Genomic DNA, 21923 nt, shown 5'->3' on the forward strand with positions numbered 1-21923 from the left:
GGCTTGAAAGCGGAAAGAGAGAAAGAGGTGCCGTAGGAGAGGACTCCGGAGTAATTTCTACCACCTGGGGATGTTTATAACGTGCACTGCACAGCACACGGGCGCCTAGCTTTTCGCCTCCATCGAAAAGCGGCCGCCGCGGCCGGTGATTCGACCCCCATGCTTCGGGTGGATTTAGCATTATTTTAACTTGGGAATTCTTTGTAACACCTTACATTCTATGCGATGATCCCCAGGTAAAAAAGCGTCTAGACTTTTCTTTCACACTTCCACATTAGCGATGCACGTCATACCTCACTATCCCCCTTATACCTAGTAACGCAGTGTGCTCAAAACCGTATGCAGGTGCTCGTGTTAGTTACAACCAGTGTGAGGACGGCAACCTGTGCCCGGACAAGACCACCTGCTGCCAGAAGGTCGACGGGAACTGGGCTTGCTGCCCGTACGAGTCGGCCCAATGTTGCCAGGACGGTGTGCACTGTTGTCCCTCGACCTACCGGTGCGACGTCACAAATGGAACTTGCGTCCACGCCTCCAGTCAGGAGCGGCTCTTCGGTGCCGCGCTAGCGCCAGTCCCTCCTGTGTCAATCCGCGACAGGCAACGTGACGACGTCTCAAAACGTAAGACTCTGTTTCACATGAATTTAGGCTTGCCTTAGTTCGTGTGGTTTAAGGCCCGAAAGAGACTCAGGCATGAGAGACGCCGTAGTGGAGGTGTTCGGAAATTTCGACCACCTGACAGGCGTCTGCTTTTTCGTCTCCATCGAAAAGCGGGCGCTGTGGCCAGGATTCGATCCTGCATTCTTGGTGGATGTAATTTTTTTTTTTTTAACCTGGGAGTATATAGGGAGAAAGGCGAGGGGGGGGGGGGGGGGGGGGGGCAGTTCGTCCAGCCGCTTACTCTGCATTTTTTCCCTGCCTCTCCGATTACCATGATGGAAAATATAGGTATTATTATTATTTATTATGTTTATTGTTATATGTATTTGTAATGCCTTACATTCTGCGTGGTGTTCCCCTAAGAAAATTCATCAGATCGACTGTCCCTCACTGCCCCGAACATAGTAGATGGAAAACCGCCCTTAGCGAGTCTCGTTACCAACTAGGTGTGGATAGGATGTATTTAACGATACACAACACGCATCAGCGACATGCCGTGTTGATTTGAAGCAGTTTTTCGCACTGCCTGGGGTGCAGGTAGGGGGGCACATTAAATATCTGAGCTTTCTCTAGCGCATTTTCTCTTCGTTGATCACTGCTCTCTCTCTGTCTCTCTTTTTTTTTTTTTGCGCTTGTTTGCACGAAGGCAAGCCTTCCCCCGGTATCTCTCTCTCTCTTCCTGATTCAACCTTCACTGGCAGTCTATTTTCCCAGATGGTTGGCCGCTGATCAATAAATAAAATAGGGTACAGCCGTGTCTGCGCTGGTGTAGGTTATCTGGGAAGCAGCCATAGTCGCTGTCAAGCAACCGAACGCGAAAGAAGATATATGTCTCACGTGCTCATGGGCCCGTGAGAGCGATTCGCGGCTTTCCTCTGCCGCGCTCGCATTGGCGCTCTGCCGCCGCGGTGCAGCTGTGGTGGCCGACAGTGGCTGAACACACGAGTCGGCGCATTGCCGTCGGCACGCTTTCGCCGGCGCCGTGGAATCGGAGATGCTCCGTCTAGCCGCCCTCGCGAACAGGATCGTCCATCCGCCGTCCGCTCAGTTCAATGATGAACCGCTGGTATTGCAGGTGGGAGGGGGGACGAGCGTCACGTGACGTCATCGCGCGCGTTAGCAGTCCCAGGCTCCCGTGAATTCGTGAGAAAGGGAGAGAGGAAACGCATTCAACTGGAGCAGTAGCCTGAGGAGAGCACTGACTCAGCCGCGCCAGCCGATGAGAGCGAGGCAGCGTGGTGCACCTGATCTTTCGCCTTGCGCTTTATTTGTTTACTCTGTGCAGTGAGAAGAGCGACTGATGTGCCATTGTTCGCCTTTTGCTGTACAGTCATGCGTTGTGGATACGGGCCTAGTTATTATGGGCGACTCGAAATATAGGATAGTTTTTATGCGGACTACGGAGATGGTCGCAGCCTATTGGCACTAGTACAGTGTTGCCTCTTAATATGGGCAGCGACAACCGCGTCTACTCTCACCGCGTGTGTCTGGGTCGGGAAATGTTGATTTTGACGGTGACATGAATGAGACGAGTGCTGAAGACGGTGACGATACGTAACGCTATACAGCGGCCTCGTTAGAACAGGACGCGAGCACTCCATGAAAGTATCACGCACAATGAATAGAAATCCAGGGTTAAGACGAAAGCCCGTCTATTCCTTCTTGCCTCACTTGTCCGGCGTGTGAAAAAAAGCTTACCTCAAAGCTTGATGAAAGAGTGATTGGCCTGCATATCGTAAGCCGTGGTCTGTTGTCTTATGTTATCTAGAACGCCGGAAATCACGTTCCAATAAAAATTTCGGTTGGACCTAGTTGGTTCATGATTTCCTAATGAACTGATGTCGATGTGTCTTCTCCGTGGATCATCTACTGTTTGCACCAATGAGTTCCTTAGGAAATCACATAGCTCATCCGGTGCCACAACCTCAGAGACAAGGGAAGGAGAATATGATTGCGCTACCGTGCGCCCCCCAAATAACTTCCTATTATGGTCATACGAAGTCGGCGTCGCACATGTACCCACACGGAAGCTTAGACACACATAGTGAAACACAAGAGAAAGAAGTTCCCGGCGTCGTTAAGAGAATTCCTTGCGCGGATTGTGAGAATGCGTGCATCGGTAAAGTGGACGAGTTGTGAAAACAGTTACAGCAGCACAAAAATGACGTCGACAGTCAGCGCGCAACAATAAACGCTCTGGCAGAGCATGTTGTATGTCATGGGCCATGACGTAACTTGAATGGCGCGAAAATAAGTAATAAAGACAAGAACAAGACAAGACCTGGAATCGCTTCATGTTAAGACGACGGCACAACGTTTAAACGAAACAAATTAGGGTAGTCTGCCCCTGATATACTCCAGCTACTTACGACAATAGCTCGCGCGCGCACGCACGCACGCACGCACGCACGCACGCACGCACGCACGCACACACACACACACACACACACACACACACACACACACACACACACACACACACACACACACACACACACACACACACACACACACACACACACACACACACACACACACACACACACACACACACACACACACACACACACACACACACACACACACACATTTATTTTACGAAAACATTTATTTTACGAAAAGATTGGTCGTGCTCAGCTTTTCAGCTGCACAGTGGGTTGCTATCTTAGTTGAAAAATTATATTTATATACAAAGAGAACAACGATGCTTCCTTTCTTGGGTTCCGAGTTCAGGGCACGTTGTCGCCGAATGGTACACTAGCGCGAACGTGACGGGTGGACGATCAACGCACGGTCGAGGCACTCGAATGGTCGATTTCTAAGAACATCGATACTTAATAGCTAGGAGCATTACAAACACAGGTAGTAGATGAGCCCAAAAAAGGGAGCCTCTAAGCACATTGCTGCATCGCGGTTTCTAGCCAAAAACTGTTCCAAAATAAGCTGACTCAGCAGCTGCTTTTGAAGCTAAAGCTTCACTGCGCCATCTATCAGCCAGAGCCTACCTGGCAGGCCGCTTGGCCTTCAACAACACATGGTGGCTATATGGTTTAACCATGGCATACCACCTGTGGTGCCACACCCCTTGAACTTTGACGATATATACGTTACATGTTCCATGTTCTAGTTGACGGCATGCTCAAGTCATAGTTTCAGAAATTTAATCGTTGCAATGGGCAGGACATGTAGTGCGAAGAGAGGATAGCCGATGGTCGCTTAGAGTAACAAACTGGATTCCAAGGGAAGGAAAGCAGCAGGGGGCGGCAGAAAGTTAGGTGGGCAGATGAGGTTAAGAAGTTCGCAGGGGTCAAGTGGATGCAGCTAGCACAGAACCGGGTTAAGTGGAGAAATATGGGAGAGGCCTTCGCCCTGCAGTGGGTATAGTCAGGCTGATGATGATGACGACGACGATGAAAACATGTCTGTCCATGTTTATTAAGCCTAACAAAAAAAAAAGCAAAGGACGTTTTCGCTTCGCCTGACTAGCTTCAGCAGGTTTAAACCTCAGCTATGTTTTCCGGCTTCACGCTTATGGTTCGTGGGATGCGAACAGATTTAGCAGGAGACATGGCAATCACCCCATGTCTCCTGCTTCAAGTTGGTGCTGCACATTTAAGGTAAAGGTAGGTAGGATAATGCAGTCGCAGCTCCCCAAATATTGCGTAATTCTCAGACTATTACACATCGATATGCAGCATACGCAGACCTCAATAACTACGGGTGCTACTTTTGTATATTTCTATTTCCTTCATAATACGTTATTGTGAACGGGTGGCTTCATGGAAAGCTTTGCTCTGGAACCGAACTGAGTGTAACAAAGTATGCCTGTATATCTTTCAATAAATGTTAATATCGCTTGCTTACAGCTGTTGACGGTGGTTTTGCAAGCGCTAAGGAAAGCTTTCTTTCACAAAGGTGCAGCTAACATGCATACACTACAGTTGTGTACATGCTAGCTGTGCATATGCTTATAGTGCACTAAGATATCAAATTAAAACATTCCAAACCGAAGCAAGCCGACTGTACACCAGAAAACTGTTTAAACTTAGTCCAGCGCGCCGTTATTAAAATCTTGACAGAAGTTAGTTGAAACATTTTGCATATTTAATGCATAACTGATTTTTCAGTGTCTGCCATATAAATTCTATTCGCCACAAGGGGCCGGACTGGAGAGGTGGCTGCGGCAACCCAGCCGCTTGAGTCCGGCCGTGAAATAGACTGCTCTCAGCTGTGCGCGCGAGGGGGCGAGGGTTGAGGTGGCAACAACCTTTGCGCATGTTACAGGTTTAATATATAATCAGGGAGTAATTTACTCGTTAGCATTCAGCCAAACGCAGCCTTCAAAGTCAAGCTTTGTAGCCATATCGCCCCGCTTAGGTGGAAGCTGGTTACTCCGTATTTACCAGCGATCTACTCTGCTTTGGGGGATTGCCGTGAATGCTAGTCAAACAGGGTGTATAGACTATACGTGACACTTTGGACGACAGTACAAATATGCCTGTAGAGGGACTTAATAAACCTGAGTCAGGGTGGTTAACCGTTAGCATTTCAAGCGATGATCCTTACGTATAAGAAAGATCCCCCTGCATGGTTCGCGCCGTTTTCTTTTATTTATTATTGTTATTATTGAGGTATTCTTTTTTATGGGTCTTATTATTTATCGAGGTATTTTTGGCGAGCTGGACTGAAACTGAGAGCCGGTGAGCGCGGCAGTGGGTAGGCAGTTCGCATCCGGTTTGTTTTGGAAGGCTCATGTTCGCACCGTTGGTCGTGTGCGTGTGATACGCGATGCTTTGTAGTTGAAGTGGATATGAATAAAGGAGAGTGAGCAGCCATAGCATAACGAACTGTAAAGTAATTTCATAGAAAGCGCCAGTTTGTATTATTTATATGCTGAGAAGGTGGGGTTATTTTTCGATTTATTCGCCACTGCACTGATTTTCAGTCGCCGACGTGTCTGAAGCTAGATGGTATCTACGCTAGAGTGGCTGCGGAGAGTCCGCAGGGCTGCCAGAAACCTGTCAGTTTGTCCGGAGGTGGTGATCCCCATATACGAGTAGCCGCCAAGAGGTCGGGTTCGCAACTCGACCAAAACATTTGTGCATTGCAAGTCACTGCAAACACATTGTACATATTACTTGCTCTTCAAGTTTCTGTAAAACGCGTGTCAAAAGAACACAACGGGAAGGAAGAACCTATCTTCAGTCGCCTAATTAAAAACAAACAGCGACACCAACCACACGTGTCACCACAATTACTCTTTTCTAGACTTGAGTGACGAGTTGCAAAATAGTGTTTATGACAAGCGATACCTTCTTTCGCGAAGTTACTCTGCGCTATTGCATCAGCGAAGGTAACCAATTTTGAGTCATGATTGTTTTTTGACCACAGCAGCACATGGCACCTTAGTGTCTTCGGTAAAGATTGTTTGCCACCGCCGTTCGCGGGGAGCTGCTTTTCATCGAGGCATCCTACCTTTCCATCTAAGCGGTGTCCCTGCGAATGCACATCGCACTATACTCCGTCTCACAAGATATTTGCAGCACTGCGAAAGGCAGAGGAGCCCTTGCAATTGTGCTCCTAGGTCCCTCTCGCCCCTGCACACTATAATCTATAAAAGAGAGCTGTGCTCCTACTGTCACCCCGCCAATTGGGAGGGGGGCGAGAGGCGCATAGGAGCACAATTGCCTGTTGTGCGCGTGATCCTGATTGGACCGGGGTGCCTCTGCCTTTCGCAGTGCTGCAAACATCTTGTGAGTACGAGCGTAGTCATACATTTGTGGCAGGCTTGAAACGCAATGTCACACGACCTGCATCTTGCAGTGGAGCTGGTTCCCTGTCCCGACGGCTCGTACTGCAACGATGGCCAGACCTGCTGCCTCCTGAGTTCGGGTGGATACGGCTGCTGCCCGTACGCCCACGCCGAGTGCTGCAGCGACCACGCCAGCTGCTGCCCCGAGGGATACCGCTGCAGAGTGTCCACCCACCAGTGCATCCACGCAACCGACAACCACACAGTGGCCTTGGCCAAGAAGGTCAACCCCATAGTTCCAGCTCCAAAGACTCCAGCAACCAGACTCAATGGTGAGGGACCGTTTGGAATCCTCTCTTCACTGGGAAGTTGCGTTAATACGGACACGCATACTCGGTCTGGCAGGATAAATGACAAAGAGCCAAATTTTATGAATGGCCACTAGAACGTTGCTGATTGACAGCCCAGGTGCAGTCTTTCTTTGAAAAAAAGTACGAGTAATAATTAAACAAGAGTAAGTGCGGAAAGGAGATCTAATTAGTAAGGCAATAATTATGATAAGCAGAAATGGATGCTTCTACAATGAAATGGAACTGGGAATGTAATTATTCTTCATATAGAAGCGAGTACTGATTTGCATAGATTATGCCACGGTCTCTCCATTATTGTGTGCTCGGGCAGCTGACTCACATGGAGCACTTAAGGCCGGGAAACTGCTCTCCCTAGCCGCCTTCGCTCTGTTCCGAGAAAGCAAGCGCACCGCGCAAGGTACGGGGTGTGTGTATGCGCGTGGTTGGTCGCCTTGTTGGTCTCCAGTGAGAGCCCTGGCATCTACGCCTCTCGTTTCGGTCACCATCAGCTACATTGAAGCTTCCATGCCGCGGGTCGTTACGCGGGGCCCAACCTAAGCCGTCGCGTGGATGAAGTCCGTCAAAGATTGCCGATTCGAGCAGCCAGAATGGAAAGGTAAGAGAAGGGTGATGGTTGCAAATAAAAGAAAGGGGCCAAGAAGGAGAGAAAATGGACGGACGATTGTCGCCGAGAGATACGTACACAAAGAACTGAAGAAGAAATATAATGCGTGCAGGGCGACTTTCCCCCTTATCGCAGTCGCCCCTCGCTATCGGCACTGCGCGAAGGCTGGAGTGAGATTATCGCTGATAACCCCTCGTGCCTTGATCGCTGCATTGATTAAGCGAACAGCTGCAAGTGGGAAGCAAAAAGGCCGCGTGAAAGGATAGTACAGCCACGATTCCCTCTGCAACGGGCTTTTCTGGTAGCCTCGTCAGTTAATGTTTTATTTTCGACTTCAGCTTGCAATGTGCTGAACAAGAGGTATATGAAGCAGGATGAATTCAAGGGCAAGAAAGGGAATTAAACATTTTATAGCACTAACAACGAACAGTGCAGAAATGCACTATCATATACCATAATAGCATAAGTACCACGTACCACAAGTATACTATAATTAGTTACTCGTGATTAAAAATTGAACTTTATGCCTTGTCATTAAGCCATATATCGTTGGAAAACTTACATTGAGTACGGCTGCACTGTACGAATTAGAGGTCTTAATCAATTACCGTTTATTAGTTGAATGTGCTTAACTTCAGTATACAAATGGAATTTATCGTTAAAAAGGTCTTGGCGAGTAGAATCCACAATCAAACTAAACCACGCAAAAGCGATGTAAAACTGAGAAAACCGAGCATCAACCGGGGCTAACGCTTATTTAGCTAAGCTCGATTAAGAGGAAAACACACGCAACAGAATCAAAACTGTAGAACTTAATAACTAAGTACGCACTAGCAGCTGTTAAGGAAACCTAAGTGCCCCGGTAGTGTTTTCTTGTTGGGATCAACCGGACTGTTATCCTGTAACAGCCCGCGAAAGGGTATAAGTATTTAGAAATAAATAATTAAAATGTTCGTTCTATTGGCGTTGGTACGGATCGTGGTACGAGGCCAGTGGGAAGCCGCTTGCAGATGATTTTCTTTAGAAATAATTAAATCGCATAGGTTACATCGCAGAAAAAGTTTTAAAAGTGAACAGCTTGCTTATGTTGCAATTTGCCGAATAGCACTCCTGTCTGGTGGAATTGCGGCGTACGAGTCGGTCAGCGAGGAGTTTCTCACAGGGGCCTATAATTTTGCGTCTGACGCTTGGCTTCATGTGTCCGTTTTTTTATCGTTAACGTACGATTTGCTTTTATGCAAGGCTTATGTATTCTGTTTGCGAAGTGTCAGAGGCGAACGGATCCAGAACGGACCTTCAGCCCTTAGTGCACGGTGCAAGATATATGGGTACTGCTGACGCAGCACGGGCGGGGCACTGGACACCAGTGACCAGATAAAGTATCAGCTGCGCTCCTCCGAACCGGGCCGCTGATCGCAGCGTCAGCATCGATGTAGCGGTGAATCTTCGCCGAAAAAATAAAAAGAAAAAGAAACATACATGAACGCCGCCGATATCAGTATCAACCAGCTGATATCGCAACGTTGAATTTTCTTCTCCGCAAGCCATTCACGTGTCGTCGTAGCATGTTATATTTACAAGCCGTGCCTATTGAATCAATGCAGAAGCGATGTCCAGAATAATTTATTGGTTTGTTAATAAGAGGAGGGCGACTAGCATTGTGCATAATCCGCACGAGCAGCAAATATCACTCTTCATTTCTTATCATCGTAGTCACGAATAAAAACTCTCAGTGCGCCATTGCAATACGGTGACATGTGAAAATCATATTTTCTAAGAATATATAGCTAATGGAATTCCTTACCCGCATTATTACTAGCACCACTAATCCCATTCAGTTTAAAAAGGTCATTACAACGCTTAGTAATGTGTGTGTTCATTAATTGATTTACTATGCTGATTTGGTGCACCACGTCATATTATTGTTCATAAAAGCTCTAACGTAGTTTTAAGAAAATTGTTAACCATAATTTTTACCTCTATTGTGTTGTATTGAATGAATTATGCTTGGTGTTCTCTTTCACTGCTGTGAAATTCTCTTCCTCTCTGTAATGTACGCTGTACCCAGAGGACAAAAGAATGGGAGAGGAAAGAAAAACATAGAAGCAATGAAATAGAAATTGGTGTACAGGAAGTGAGAGGAGGAGGGGGTCAGTTCAGTGGGAGCTAGTTGAACTCAGTGAACAGATTGAGCGGGCACATTGATGCACGAACCAGAGGCAAATGTAAAGAACTTTTAAAAGAGACAAGCGATGCTTCATGCTTCGTTGTCAACGAGCCGCCGCCGCTTATTCGTGGAGCAGGTTCAAATTACGCGCGAAAAATTCTTCGTCTTCTGCGCCTTTTTTTAAGCATGCGCTACGCCACTGATTCACAAGACTTCTCTTAATGATGCACCTAGATAAAGGCAACGTGGCAAAAATATTTGCTCCTCACCATTTTCCACATTAAACGATAAAATGGCCCTCAAAAATCGCGTATCCTCCAATGCGTCACGGGCCACTGAGCGAACTGCCATCTCGTATGTCTTAGACAAACTAGGCGACTTTAATAGAACTATCTGAGACCGCGCGGCCCACTGTGTCCCCACCTATATATTTTACACCTAGCTACAGTGTCAGTAAGTAGCACACGCAATACAGACCCCGTGCGAAGATCGTGTCTCAGGCAGAATTGTTCAACCGACGGTGCGCACTCAGTGCTGCATCGGCAATCATGGCTCGTGAGCACCTGCTATCGTACGGCACAGAAATGCAGTTGCGGCATCAGCGGTGCAAAATACCAGGTCATTTTCTTAATGCGTCCAAGCTACATCGGGGCCATGAAGCGCGCCGTAGCGGAGGACTACGGATTAATATTGAGCACCTGGGGATCTTGAACATGCGCCGAAATCTTGACACACGGGAGATCCCAATGGTTAACGAACAGTGTGAGTCTGACCTGACATTTCAAAGCGAAAAGTCATGCTTCTCCCGCGCACTTCCACGCCTTCAACGTACGACGCCGGTGTAAATTTCTTCTTCGTTGCCTCGGTGCCTCTCCGATTGCGTTTTCGACGCATATAGGTAACCAGTTCGGCTCCTGTAACGTGTACTCGTATAGCCCGAAACGGACATATTAATATTAGCATTTCGCCTCCATTGACACTGACTGGGCTTGTTCATAATAGCAAATCTCATTATTCTATGCAACCCACATGGAGAAAATTTTGCTGTACATGGTGGGCCAGGAGCCGAAAATCACAACGGGTTGGGGGTGTCACTGGAAGACGTGATCCTTGTTTGCATAACGTGTGCGCATTGTAGCGTACTGAATAAAGTATAACGGTATTTGGCCTGCCTAATAATACCTTTTGCTTTTAATCGCCAGTTCCTTGTATGCTGCTGGGTTTCGATCATGTTTGACAATATACACTGACTTAATTCCTATGTTCGTTCTTAGGTGGACATGATTCCCATGGTGGTCTGTCGTGCGTGAACACATAATAGACTTGTTCACGTTTAGCTAAGAGAAACTGTGTCTGTTGTTGTCCCCGGTCAAACTGCCCTGATTCAGCTCAACCGAACCTCAAGCTTCTCCTGCTGACACCCCCTTTGCAAGCCCAGATGCTGCTTCGCAAGGCAGCGGCGCTTTGCCAGGAAGCACCAGGAGGGATTATTGAAACATATGCTCTCAGAAATTCGTACGACGTTACGCCAGTCCCTTAGCGGCGGGTCGCCTGTGTTACCCCATTGCTCACGTGCATTTTCTCTGGTGTCAGGTTTCAACACCAAATTTCCCTTCTTTCGCATGAAATATTTTTCGTGAAAGAATAATTTTAGAGTGAACACCTGCAAAATAGTAATTAGAAAAGTGGCACAATAAAATAAAATATAAATCCCACGCATAATGTTGATCAAGGGGACAGTTCTTAATGGCGCCTTCCCGAAGCTATCTGTGCAGGCTGACACTAGCCATATAGTTTCCAGATATATGTTATTTAGAAACTCTATGATGCTAGCGGCTAGCGCCAACCCCTCCCTTTAGCGATCTCACACCTTTTCTAGAATTTAATTGCCGCTTCTCCACTCCGCACCTCTGGACCGAGACCTGATTATGTCCACCACACAAGGACAAAAATCCGTCTCTTCTCTGTCCTTGGCTGCAGTGCCACAGAAAGTTGTTCAAAATGTATCTGAGTGCGTTCCCGGGATCAGTGTGTATACGGGCCGCTTCTCCACTCCGCACCTCTGGACCGAGACCTGATTATGTCCACCACACAAGGACAAAAATCCGTCTCTTCTCTGTCCTTGGCTGCAGTGCCACAGAAAGTTGTTCAAAATGTATCTGAGTGCGTTCCCGGGATCAGTGTGTATACGGGAAAAGATACACAGACCTGACTATAAGAAAATAAAGACGCCCCATTTAATCCTTCCTAAAAGTGAACCCAGAATGCCATCCTCTGGGCGCTTGTGTGGTGTGCCACGCCAGCAATGGATTGATTATGCGACCAAAGCCAGACAGAAAAGTGAAGGCGGGCCGAAAATCTGCTTCCCAAAAAAGGTTAGCTCGGTGTTTTCACTGTCTCTCTACACATTTTCCCAAGGAACGATATAGTATGTAACAGCAGAACTTTCCCAAATTTTCAATGGATTGAAATTAAATTTCCCTTTTTCTCTTAGTAGCGTGTATCTCCCACGAAATGGGAAATTTGCCACGAATCGGCAACACTGCGAGTCGCTTTCGCACCGTGACAGATTTGAAGCGAGCGATCAGCGCGATGGCTGATTGGTCCTCTCTGGCCGTCGTCACGTGCTGCCTCCGAATTTGACAATTTGACTGCCAACGGCTTTTCCAGGCTATATAAGTGAGCAATACTGCCTCTGGAGACACAGAGATTTTCACGAGCGTTCGTCGAGTGCCGCGCCGCTCGCAAGTAAGGGACGCGTCGTAGTCCCCCAGGCCTTCGCTGTGCGTCTACAGCTGTGTTTATCTTGTAGTCCCCCCCCCCCCCCCCCCCCCCCCCCCTCCTGCCATTCCTCTGCCGATTTCCTGCAAATAATGTCCCGTATATAGTGTGTAAAGACGCCTTTTTCCTCTCATCGACGCTGACTCGGTTTCATTGCTACCGTCAAGGCAGCAGGCATCTCTTGGTTGGTTGGTTCACAGGAAGGGAAGGCGCAGTATCTGTCACACTTGCTCTGTAGACACCTGAACCGCGCCGTAATGGAAGGGAAGGGAGGAAGGTAGGAGTGAAAGTGGAAAGAGAGAAAGGGGAGCCGTAGTGGAGGGCTCCGGAGTAATTTCGACCACCTGGGGATCTTCAACGTGCGCTGACATCGCACAGCACACGGACGCCACTTCGTTTCACCTCCATCGAAACGCAGCCGCCGTGGTCTGGTTTGAACCCGGGAACTCCGGCACAGTAGTCGGGCGTCTTACCACTGCGCCACCCCGGCATCTCTCGATCACGAAATGGGAGACGTGAGCTACGGGCCATCATACTCCTACGGCACAACACTGCAAAAGTACGCGCTGCAGAAAATGTTAATGATTCTTATCGGTTGGCGACGTGCAGATGAAAAAAAACTGCCTTATCCTTAAAAATGTCAACTCCGATACACCTATCCAATCTTATGTCGTATTTTGCAACTCCGGCTCAACATTGCAGCGTTGCTTCACTGACCTTAGGGCGTTCGACTGCAGCATCCTAAACAATCTGGCCCCGGAGGCCACTTTCCAATACAGAGGCGAAGTTCAAGGCGCCCGTGTGCTGCACGATGTCAGTGCACGTTAAAGAACCGCAGGTGGTCGAAATTATCCCGAACCCTCCACTACGGCGTTCATCGTAGTTTGGTTGGTTGGTTGGTTTGTGGGGTTTAACGTCCCAAAACAACTCAGGCTATGAGAGACGCCGTAGTGGAGGACTCCGGAAATTTCGACCACCTGGGGTTCTTTAACGTGCACTGACATCGCACAGCTTGAGTCGCTGAAGAAAACAGCTTGATTACTACACCGTACTACACTGAGCCTCAGTGTACAATGTTGCCGTAGAGAACTTGCAGTACATGGCGCCGTGTCGTATCATTCTACGTTCAGTGTTTTGTAGACGCTAGCGTAACCGCGTCACGCGACCTGCATTTTACAGCGGAGCTGGTTCCCTGTCCCGACGGCTCGTACTGCAACGATGGTCAAACCTGCTGCCTCCTCAGTTCGGGTGGATACGGCTGCTGCCCGTACGCGCACGCCGAGTGCTGCAGCGACCACGCCAGCTGCTGCCCCGAGGGATACCGCTGCAGGGTGTCCACCCACCAGTGCGTCCACGCCACAGACAACCACACAGTGGCCTTGGCCAAGAAAGTCGACCCTGTCGTTCCAGCGCCGAGGACTCCAGCAATCCGACGCAATGGTGAAGGACCTTTCGAAATCCCGTATTTAACTGGGAAGCAGCGTTATCACGTGCATACTAGGTCTATAAGGGCGGATTACAAGAGGCGCAGCGCGAAAGGTACGGGATGTGTGCACGTGGTTGGTCGCCTTGTTGGTACCTCTTGGGAGGCCCTAGGTTCTACGCCTCTCCTTTCGGTCACGATCAGCTTTGCTGAAGATTTCATTCCGCGAGCCGTTATACGGAGCCGAACCTGAACCGTGGCGTGGGTGAAGGCCACTGGGAAATCCTTCCAGATAAATGTTTTTAGAGAGGTAATAATTTAGTCGCAGAAGTTAGATCGGAGAAGTCTCAAAAGTGAACAGTTTGCTCATTTTGTAATTTGCCAAGTAACACTCCCGTCTGCTGCAGTTACGGCGCACTGCATCTGTCGGCTAGGTGTTTCTCATGGGCCTAGTTTTGCGTCTGACGTTCGGTTTCATCTGCCCTCTTTTGATCATTGACGCTCGGCTTTCTTTTATGTAAGGCTTCTCCGTTCTTCTGTTTGCGATGTTTCAGAGGCGAACGGATCAGTAGCGGATCTTCAGCTAGCCTCAGTGTCAGTTAGTAGAGCACGCAGTAGGCTATGTAAATTGGACATTTACCGCTTGTTGTCGGCTGTTCGGTCTTAGCGCATTTTAGGAAGATTAAATCTCCCAAGCAAAATTGTCCAAGCGACGGTACGCACACACAGTGCAGCATTGGCAATCATGGCTCGTGATCACCTTCCATCGTACGGTACAGAAATGCAATTGCGGCACCAGCGGTGCCAAATACCAGGCCATTTTTTTTAATGCGTCCAAGCTACACCAGGGCTTTGATGCCCGGACTACAGCGGAGGGCTGCGGATTAATTTTGACTACTTGGAGATCTTGAACGTGCACCGAAATCTATTCTACAGAAAAACGTCATCTGCTGCCAAGATCGAGTCTGCATCATTTGCTTCAGCAACACAATGCCTCTGGACAGCCTTAAGCACTTTACTGATAGCTTGACAAAGGTGTACTCACAATCGAGTCTGTGACCGTGATATGGCATCATCCGTGCATTGCGAACGCGGACAGCTTACCTTAAAGTTGTTAGCCACAGATCTGTAGGCATCAAGCAAATCATCATCATCATCAACCTGACTACACCCACTGCAGTGCGAAGGCCTCTCCCATATTTCTCCAATTAACCCGGTTCTGTGCTAGCTGCATCCACTTGACCCCTGCGACCTTCTTAACCTCATCCGCCCACCTAACTTTCTGCTGCCCCCTGCTACGCTTTCCTTCCCTTGGAATCCAGTTTGTTACCCTAAGCGACCATCGGTTATCCTCTCTTCTCACTGCATGTCCTGCCCATGCCCATTTCTTCTTCTTAATTTCCACTAGAATGTCAGTAACTATAGTTATTTCTCTGACCCACTCTGCACGCTTCCTATCTCTTAATGTTACCCCTACCATTTTTCGTTCTATAGCTCACTGCGTTGTCCTCAACTTCAGTAGAACCCTCTTGGTTAGCCTACACGTTTCAGCCCCATAGGTGAGTACAGGTCCAATTAAAAACCCAGTTTAAAAATTTTCACTGACATGCAGCCGCATATACTCATGCAAAAAAAAAAAAAAAAAAAAGAAAAGAAAAGAACACTTCCAACACTTCTTGTTTGGGCCTTTAACATCTACTATATGATCGTGGACGTAAAAAGAAAGAAAATGAACAGATCCCAATGGTTAACGAACAGTGTGAGTCTATTTCAATACGTAAAGACCCCCATTCTTGCCCCGGTGCACTTCCTCTTCTCAACGTATGGCGCCGGTGTGAATTTCTTCTTCGCTGCCACGGTGCCTCTCCGATTGCGTTTTCGACGCATAATAGGTGCCCACCTCGGCTTCTGTGACATGCACTGATATAGCACAACAAAGGACACATTAATATTAGCATTTCGCCTCTATTGACACAACTAGGCGTCCTTGTTCTTGTATAGTAGAGATCTCACTCATACTGCTATGCAGGCCACATGGAGAAAATTTAATACGCCATGGGCCAGGAGGCAGAAATAACGAGGAGGAGGGGAGTGTCACTGACAAGGATGATTCTTGTTTACATAGCGTGTTGTATAAAGTACAACAGCAATTGGCATGCTCAAGAACACGTCTTGTTTTTAATAGCCAGTTCGTTGTATGCAGCTGGCTTCCTATTTGACAACTTTAACTGTGCGGTCATGCGGTCATATCCAGCATTTGGAAGGTGGAGATAAACCGCGTGGTGGCTGTGAGGTAGTCGTCTGTCACGCGTGAGCACAGATAAACTTGTTGATTTTAGCAAAGTGACAAATGTGGTCTGCACAAGTATGCGCTCCAAAAAATGGCAATGCTTCTTGTCGATTGGCGCTGTAGAACGAAAAAAAAAATTGCATTATCTTCACAAGCGTCAATTTAGATACACCTATTCAAACCTTTGCCGTAATGTGCAATTCCAACTGATTATCGCCGCGTTGACACATTGGTTAGGGAACTCGACTTTTGAATGCTACGACTATCTGGTTCAGTTCTGTCCCGGGGTCACTTTCTGATGGAGGTGAAGATCAAGGCGTCCCATGTGCTTTGTGATGTCATTGCATGTTAAAGATCCGCAGCTCCTCGAAATTATCCGGAACCTTCCTATATAGCGTCCATCATAGACTGAGTAGCTTTGGGACTATAAATCCCATACACTTGAAATAACCAGCTTATTACTACACAGTGCTACACTGCACCTCAGTGTACAATGCTAACGTACAGGACTTGGTGTACACGGCGCTGTATCGTATCATTCTACGTGCAGCGTTCTGTAGACGCTCGTAAGCGTAACAGCGTCACGCGACCTGCATTTTACAGCGGAGCTGGTTCCCTGTCCTGATGGCTCGTACTGCAACGATGGTCAAACCTGCTGCCTCCTCAGTTCGGGTGGATACGGCTGCTGCCCGTACGCGCATGCCGAGTGCTGCAGCGACCACGCCAGCTGCTGCCCCGAGGGATACCGCTGCAGGGTGTCCACCCACCAGTGCATCCACGCAACCGACAACCACACAGTGGCCATGGCCAAGAAGGTCTACCCCATAGTTCCAGCTCCAAAGACTTCAGCAACCGGACTCAATGGTGAAGGACCGTTTGGAATCCTGTCTAAACTGGCAAGCTACATTATACTGCAGACATGCATACTAGTTCTAGCCGGGCATATTATAAAAGGCTCAATTCTATGTCCGAATTGGCGCCTAGAGCTTTTATTGGTTAACTGCTGATGGGCAGTCTTTCCTCCCAAAAATATTAATAACAATTACGCAAGAGTAAGTACGGAAAGGAGTTCTAGTTAGTATGGTGATAATAATATTAAAGAGATGAGCATTTTTCTGCAATAATGTATCTGAGAAATCAGTTATTCTGCCCATAGAAGCCATTACGACCTAGCAGCGATTCTGTCGCGGCCTCCTCATTATTACGTGCACGGGTAGCTAATTTACATGCAGCGCTTAAGACCGAGAAATTGCTCTCCTTTTTTCCCCCTTCGCTGTTTGTTGCTGGAAACCTAGCGCACCGCGCCAGGTACGGGAGATGTGCACGTGGTTGGTCGCTTTGTTGGTCACCCATGAGGGTTAACCGGGTTTCTACCCCCTCCTTTCGGTCACGATCAGCTGCGGTGAAGCTTTCATGCCGAATATTTTATGCGGAGCCCAACCTGAGCCACCGCGTGGATGAAGTCCGTTAAAGGTCACCGATTCGAGCAGCCAGGAGGGAAAGGTGGGAGAAGAGTGACGGCTGCATTGAGAGAAAGGAGCAAAATATGGAGACAAAATGGATGGATGTTTTCGCCGAGAGTTACGTGTTAAAATAGTTGAAGAAGAAATAAAACACGTGCAGCGACTTTCTCCCTTAACGCAGTCGACCCTCGTGATATCCGCGCTGCGGATGTTTTCGCTGACAAGAGTGCCGATAGATGTTTATCGTCTTCGTGCGTCGCTATATTTCGCTCGTATCTTAATATCTTCATTAGTTAAGCGAGCGGCTGCAGCTGGGAGCCTAAAGGGCTAGTGGTGCTGTCAAGATTGCCTCTGCAACAGGCTTTTCCGGTAACCTCGATAGTAAAGTTTCTTAATGAAGTTTCTTCTCTTCTCCTTTTCGACTTCGGCTTGCAACGAGCTGAACAGCAGGGAGACCAAGAACGATGAATACGGAGCAACAAATGAACTAAACTTTTTATGAAACCAACTACAAACAGTACAGTAATGTATATATATAAAAAAAAAAAGGCGACTTCACTTTCAGTAACAAAGACTAGCACTTGGATATACGTGCTCGAAACAACGGCAAAGCCCAGCGTCCAGAGCCGACATTTCTAACCCAACTAAAAATAGCCAGAAAAAAAAAAAAAAAAAAAACGTATTCTGGCGCGAAAGGAAGTTGCTTCAAGCGACCAGCGGAACATGCGCAACCGGGTCGACGAGTGCAGTTTCGAACTCGGGTGTCATCGCTAAGGACCAGTGTAAATCACCTTAAGTAACCATGTCCGAAATGTTCAGAAAAAGAGATGAAAGCCGAGAAGGCAGACATCGCTGCGTTGCGGATGCTATATATGCCCCTCTTCCTCGGTCTGCGAAATGTGCTCGAATTTCGGTAAGCTACTGTCCGCGCTCTCGGCCTCTTCAAGGCGCGATGAGACCGGGGCCGTGTGCTACTCACACACATTTGTGACCGCTGCCCTACGTGAAGCTTCTTGAAATTTCCGTTTGGGCCGTTATCCTCGATGGGTGCGCCGAAACTGTTGTAAAACGGCCACCGCGGCCTCACATTGGCCTTACAGCTAGCCCTTTACAATCAAGGTTACTCGTACCTTGCAGATGTGGCCCCCTATACATGGATCTCTCATAAAGCCATAGTATTAGACTTTGTGCAAAAACTGGTGCCCCCTCAGCGCCGAGCTTTTCCGCCATGCACTATAGGGTAGCACGAGATTAGCGACGTACACTACATAAAAAGGAGCTCAGGATAACCACGGAAACAACATGAGGCTGTCAGTTTAGTAGTTTTGCTCATGCGTACCGCGTACAGAATGTATCCGCAATAGCTGTGTAGCTTATGTTGAGTATAATTGCGCGTTAGTAATTAAGTCTCAATTAACTGCCGTTAATAGTTAATTATGTCTAAATTGAACTTCACGCTACAGCATCAAGTGATATATCGTAGGATAGCTTATGTCAAGTGTAATCGCAAGCGACTACTTGCCAGTTTTATAAGTATACCATTAGTTACTCGTGAAGAAAACTTGGACTTTACGCCCTGTCATCAAGTCATATATCGTTAGATAGCTTAAACTAAGTACAGCTGCACTGCACTAATTGGAGGACTTAACTAATTATCGTTTATTAGATCAATGACTCAACTCGACTTTACAAAGTGGATTTATCGATGAAAAGGTCTCGGTGAGTGCAATCGAAAATTAAACTCTAAACCATGAAAAAGCGATGTAAAACTGGGAAAACGAAGTATCGCCTAGCTGGCGCTTATCTAGCTAGAAAAAAAAAAAAAAACATGCAACTGAAGAGACACTAGAAAAAACCAGCTTATTACTACACCGTGCTACACTGCGCCTCAGTGCACAATGCTATCACAGAGCACTTGTCGTATCGTTCCAAGTGCAGTAGAGGCTTGTAAGTGTAACAGCGTCACGCGACCTGCATGTTACAGCGGAGCTGGTTCCCTGTCCCGATGGCTCGTACTGCAACGATGGTCAAACCTGCTGCCTCCTGAGTTCGGGTGGATACGGCTGCTGCCCGTACGCGCACGCCGAGTGCTGCAGCGACCACGCCAGCTGCTGCCCCGAGGGATACCGCTGCAGGGTGTCCACCCACCAATGCATCCACGCAATCGACAACCACACAGTGGCCTTAGCCAAGAAGGTCGACCCCATCGTTCCAGCACCGAGGACTCCAGCAAGCGAGCTCGACGGTCAGGGGCCATTTCTAATCCTGGCTTAACGAGGAAGCTGGTTTAATGCAGATATGCATTCTGACAGCAACAGGGCAGAGTTAGTCACTCAATTTTAACGAGGCAGCGTTAAAGGCCTCCGGCCGTTATCCAGACAATCCGGTGCCGGCGTTGAGAGAAAAAAATCAGTTGTGGTTTAACTCTGGTTAATCCTAGTTGAACTGCGATAGCAACGGCGGAAGCTTCTTTTGCCGGCTACATTATTCCCCTATCACGCGCTATCAATGTCAGGTGCTACATTATTGGGGACACATAAGCTCATCCTTTAAGAGTATATGACGCGAGAGCGTAATCTACCAGCCCACGTATAAATGAGAAGGGTTCGACGCTGCTGAACCGAATGTGGAGCGAAAGCATTAGCTGCTGGTGACCGAGATTTCTTCGTTTTCTTTTTCTACCGTGGTTACGGCCGGTGCTACGCGAAGAGGCGAAACCTGGAGTAGTATTGCTATCGCAATAAAACACGGACATGGCTCTGACAGGTGGTAGAGATGGCAGGCGTCGTACAAGCCCAGCCACTGATTGGTCGTCGGATAGCGTGACGTCACGAGACCGCATGACATTGATTTAACTGCCACTGACAACTCCGGCTCCGTATTTGAGATCAGGATCCAGCCTCCCACAACTCTTCGATCTCGACTTAGACATGCTACTCTTAGGCCATGTCGCCACGTTCGTGCCGCTTCAGTAAAGAGGGCGTAATATGTAAAGTGGTCTTTCACGTATCGGCGCATCTTACGACAGGATGCTGAAGAGTATGGGTGGAATAATAGAGACAAAAAACAAGATTAGTGATTAAGCGAGCAGCAAAATGAACGTACATGAAAACGGGTCCGCTAGGGGACCTGCCAAATGGGAGATTATACGTTAAAAACCGAGCGGAGCTGGCCACCCCCCCCCCCCCCCCCCCACCCCGGCCGGATTTTTTTTTTTTTTTTTTTACCATTGGCACTGACAAAGCTCTCCGCAAGAACAGAATTGATCCACAAAATTGATCCAATATCACCCGTGAAACAAAATGATGATTTCACGACTATGAACGGGAAAGGCGCAGCGCTACAATGAATATCGTTAGCGATGACGATTGAAGATCGACTGCCAAAAATTGTTGAGGTCGAACTGTCCCTGAATCGAGTTCCACAAGCGTTAATCATCGGCCGTAACCGGTGCTGTCGCTTCGATTTTTTCTCGCGTTTTGCGCTTGGCAATCTTCGCATCATCAGGCTAGTCTGGCTTCTCATTTTTCGATGGTTTGGGCAGCATGTCTGGCACGGCTGCGGTCTCATGCCTTTATCGAGATGGCGCACATGTGTAGCGTATTCCCCAGGTCAAATTCCTCCATTACGGCGTTCATTATAGCTTAAGTCGCCTTGGGATGTTTGAATACCATACGCCCAAAGAAACCAGCTTATGACTACACCGTGCTACACTGCGCCTCAACGTGCAATGCTACCGACAACATTTGCTGTACACGGCGCTGTATTCTATATTTTATACGAAAGCTGTTCTATAGAGGCTCTTAAGTAACAGCGTCGCATGACCTGAATACTGCAGCGGAGTTGGTTCCCTGTCCCGATGGCTCGTACTGCAACGATGGCCAGACCTGCTGCCTCCTGAGTTCGGGTGGATACGGCTGCTGCCCGTACGCGCACGCCGAGTGCTGCAGCGACCACGCCTCCTGCTGCCCTGAAGGATACCGCTGCAGGGTGTCCACCCACCAGTGCGTCCACGCAACTGACAACCACACAGTGGCCCTGGCCAAGAAGGTCAACCCCGTCGTTCCAGCCCCGAAGACGGCAGCAGTCAAGAGGAATGGTAAGATACCACTTGCATTTTTTTTGTTAACCGGCATGTTGACTTAACGTAGAAGCGAATTATTTTCGCACACTCAATTTTGTGTCCGGACTGCCAGAGTCCGCCTAGAAAAAGGTACAGTTATAAATCCGACTATCAGCCGGACTACGCCGACGGGAGGAGAATTCGGCCGAGCCACACCGCGGAAACACAACAGCGACATCAACAGAACACGTTCGCCAAAGAAGCCGCCAAGATGTTCCCGTACCAACTTGTTCCTTATGACAGCATATCACAGCGCAAGAACAACCGGGAAGCCAGAAATGCTGTCTGC

General features: G+C 48.1%; 2 protein-coding genes across 3 annotated transcripts in view; one reads left to right on the forward strand and one right to left on the reverse strand.

Annotated features, from left to right (window-relative positions):
* LOC146182133 (uncharacterized) overlaps nucleotides 1-21923 on the reverse strand; it is a 319458-nt gene that overhangs the window by 59408 nt on the left and 238127 nt on the right. The window lies entirely within an intron of this gene.
* LOC146182134 (uncharacterized) overlaps nucleotides 1-21923 on the forward strand; it is a 75193-nt gene that overhangs the window by 27756 nt on the left and 25514 nt on the right. For both annotated transcript variants that reach the window (XM_084577142.1, XM_084577143.1), the window contains exons 3-8: nucleotides 346-621; nucleotides 6484-6744; nucleotides 13515-13775; nucleotides 16652-16912; nucleotides 19496-19756; nucleotides 21350-21610. In XM_084577142.1, the coding sequence (XP_084433268.1) occupies nucleotides 346-621; nucleotides 6484-6744; nucleotides 13515-13775; nucleotides 16652-16912; nucleotides 19496-19756; nucleotides 21350-21610 (1581 nt within the window). The remainder of the gene's footprint in view (nucleotides 1-345; nucleotides 622-6483; nucleotides 6745-13514; nucleotides 13776-16651; nucleotides 16913-19495; nucleotides 19757-21349; nucleotides 21611-21923) is intronic.

This window comes from Amblyomma maculatum, chromosome 8 (assembly GCF_055883805.1).
Source record: "Amblyomma maculatum isolate TAMU_Amacu chromosome 8, ASM5588380v1, whole genome shotgun sequence".
Classification (NCBI taxonomy): Eukaryota; Metazoa; Arthropoda; class Arachnida; order Ixodida; family Ixodidae; genus Amblyomma; species Amblyomma maculatum.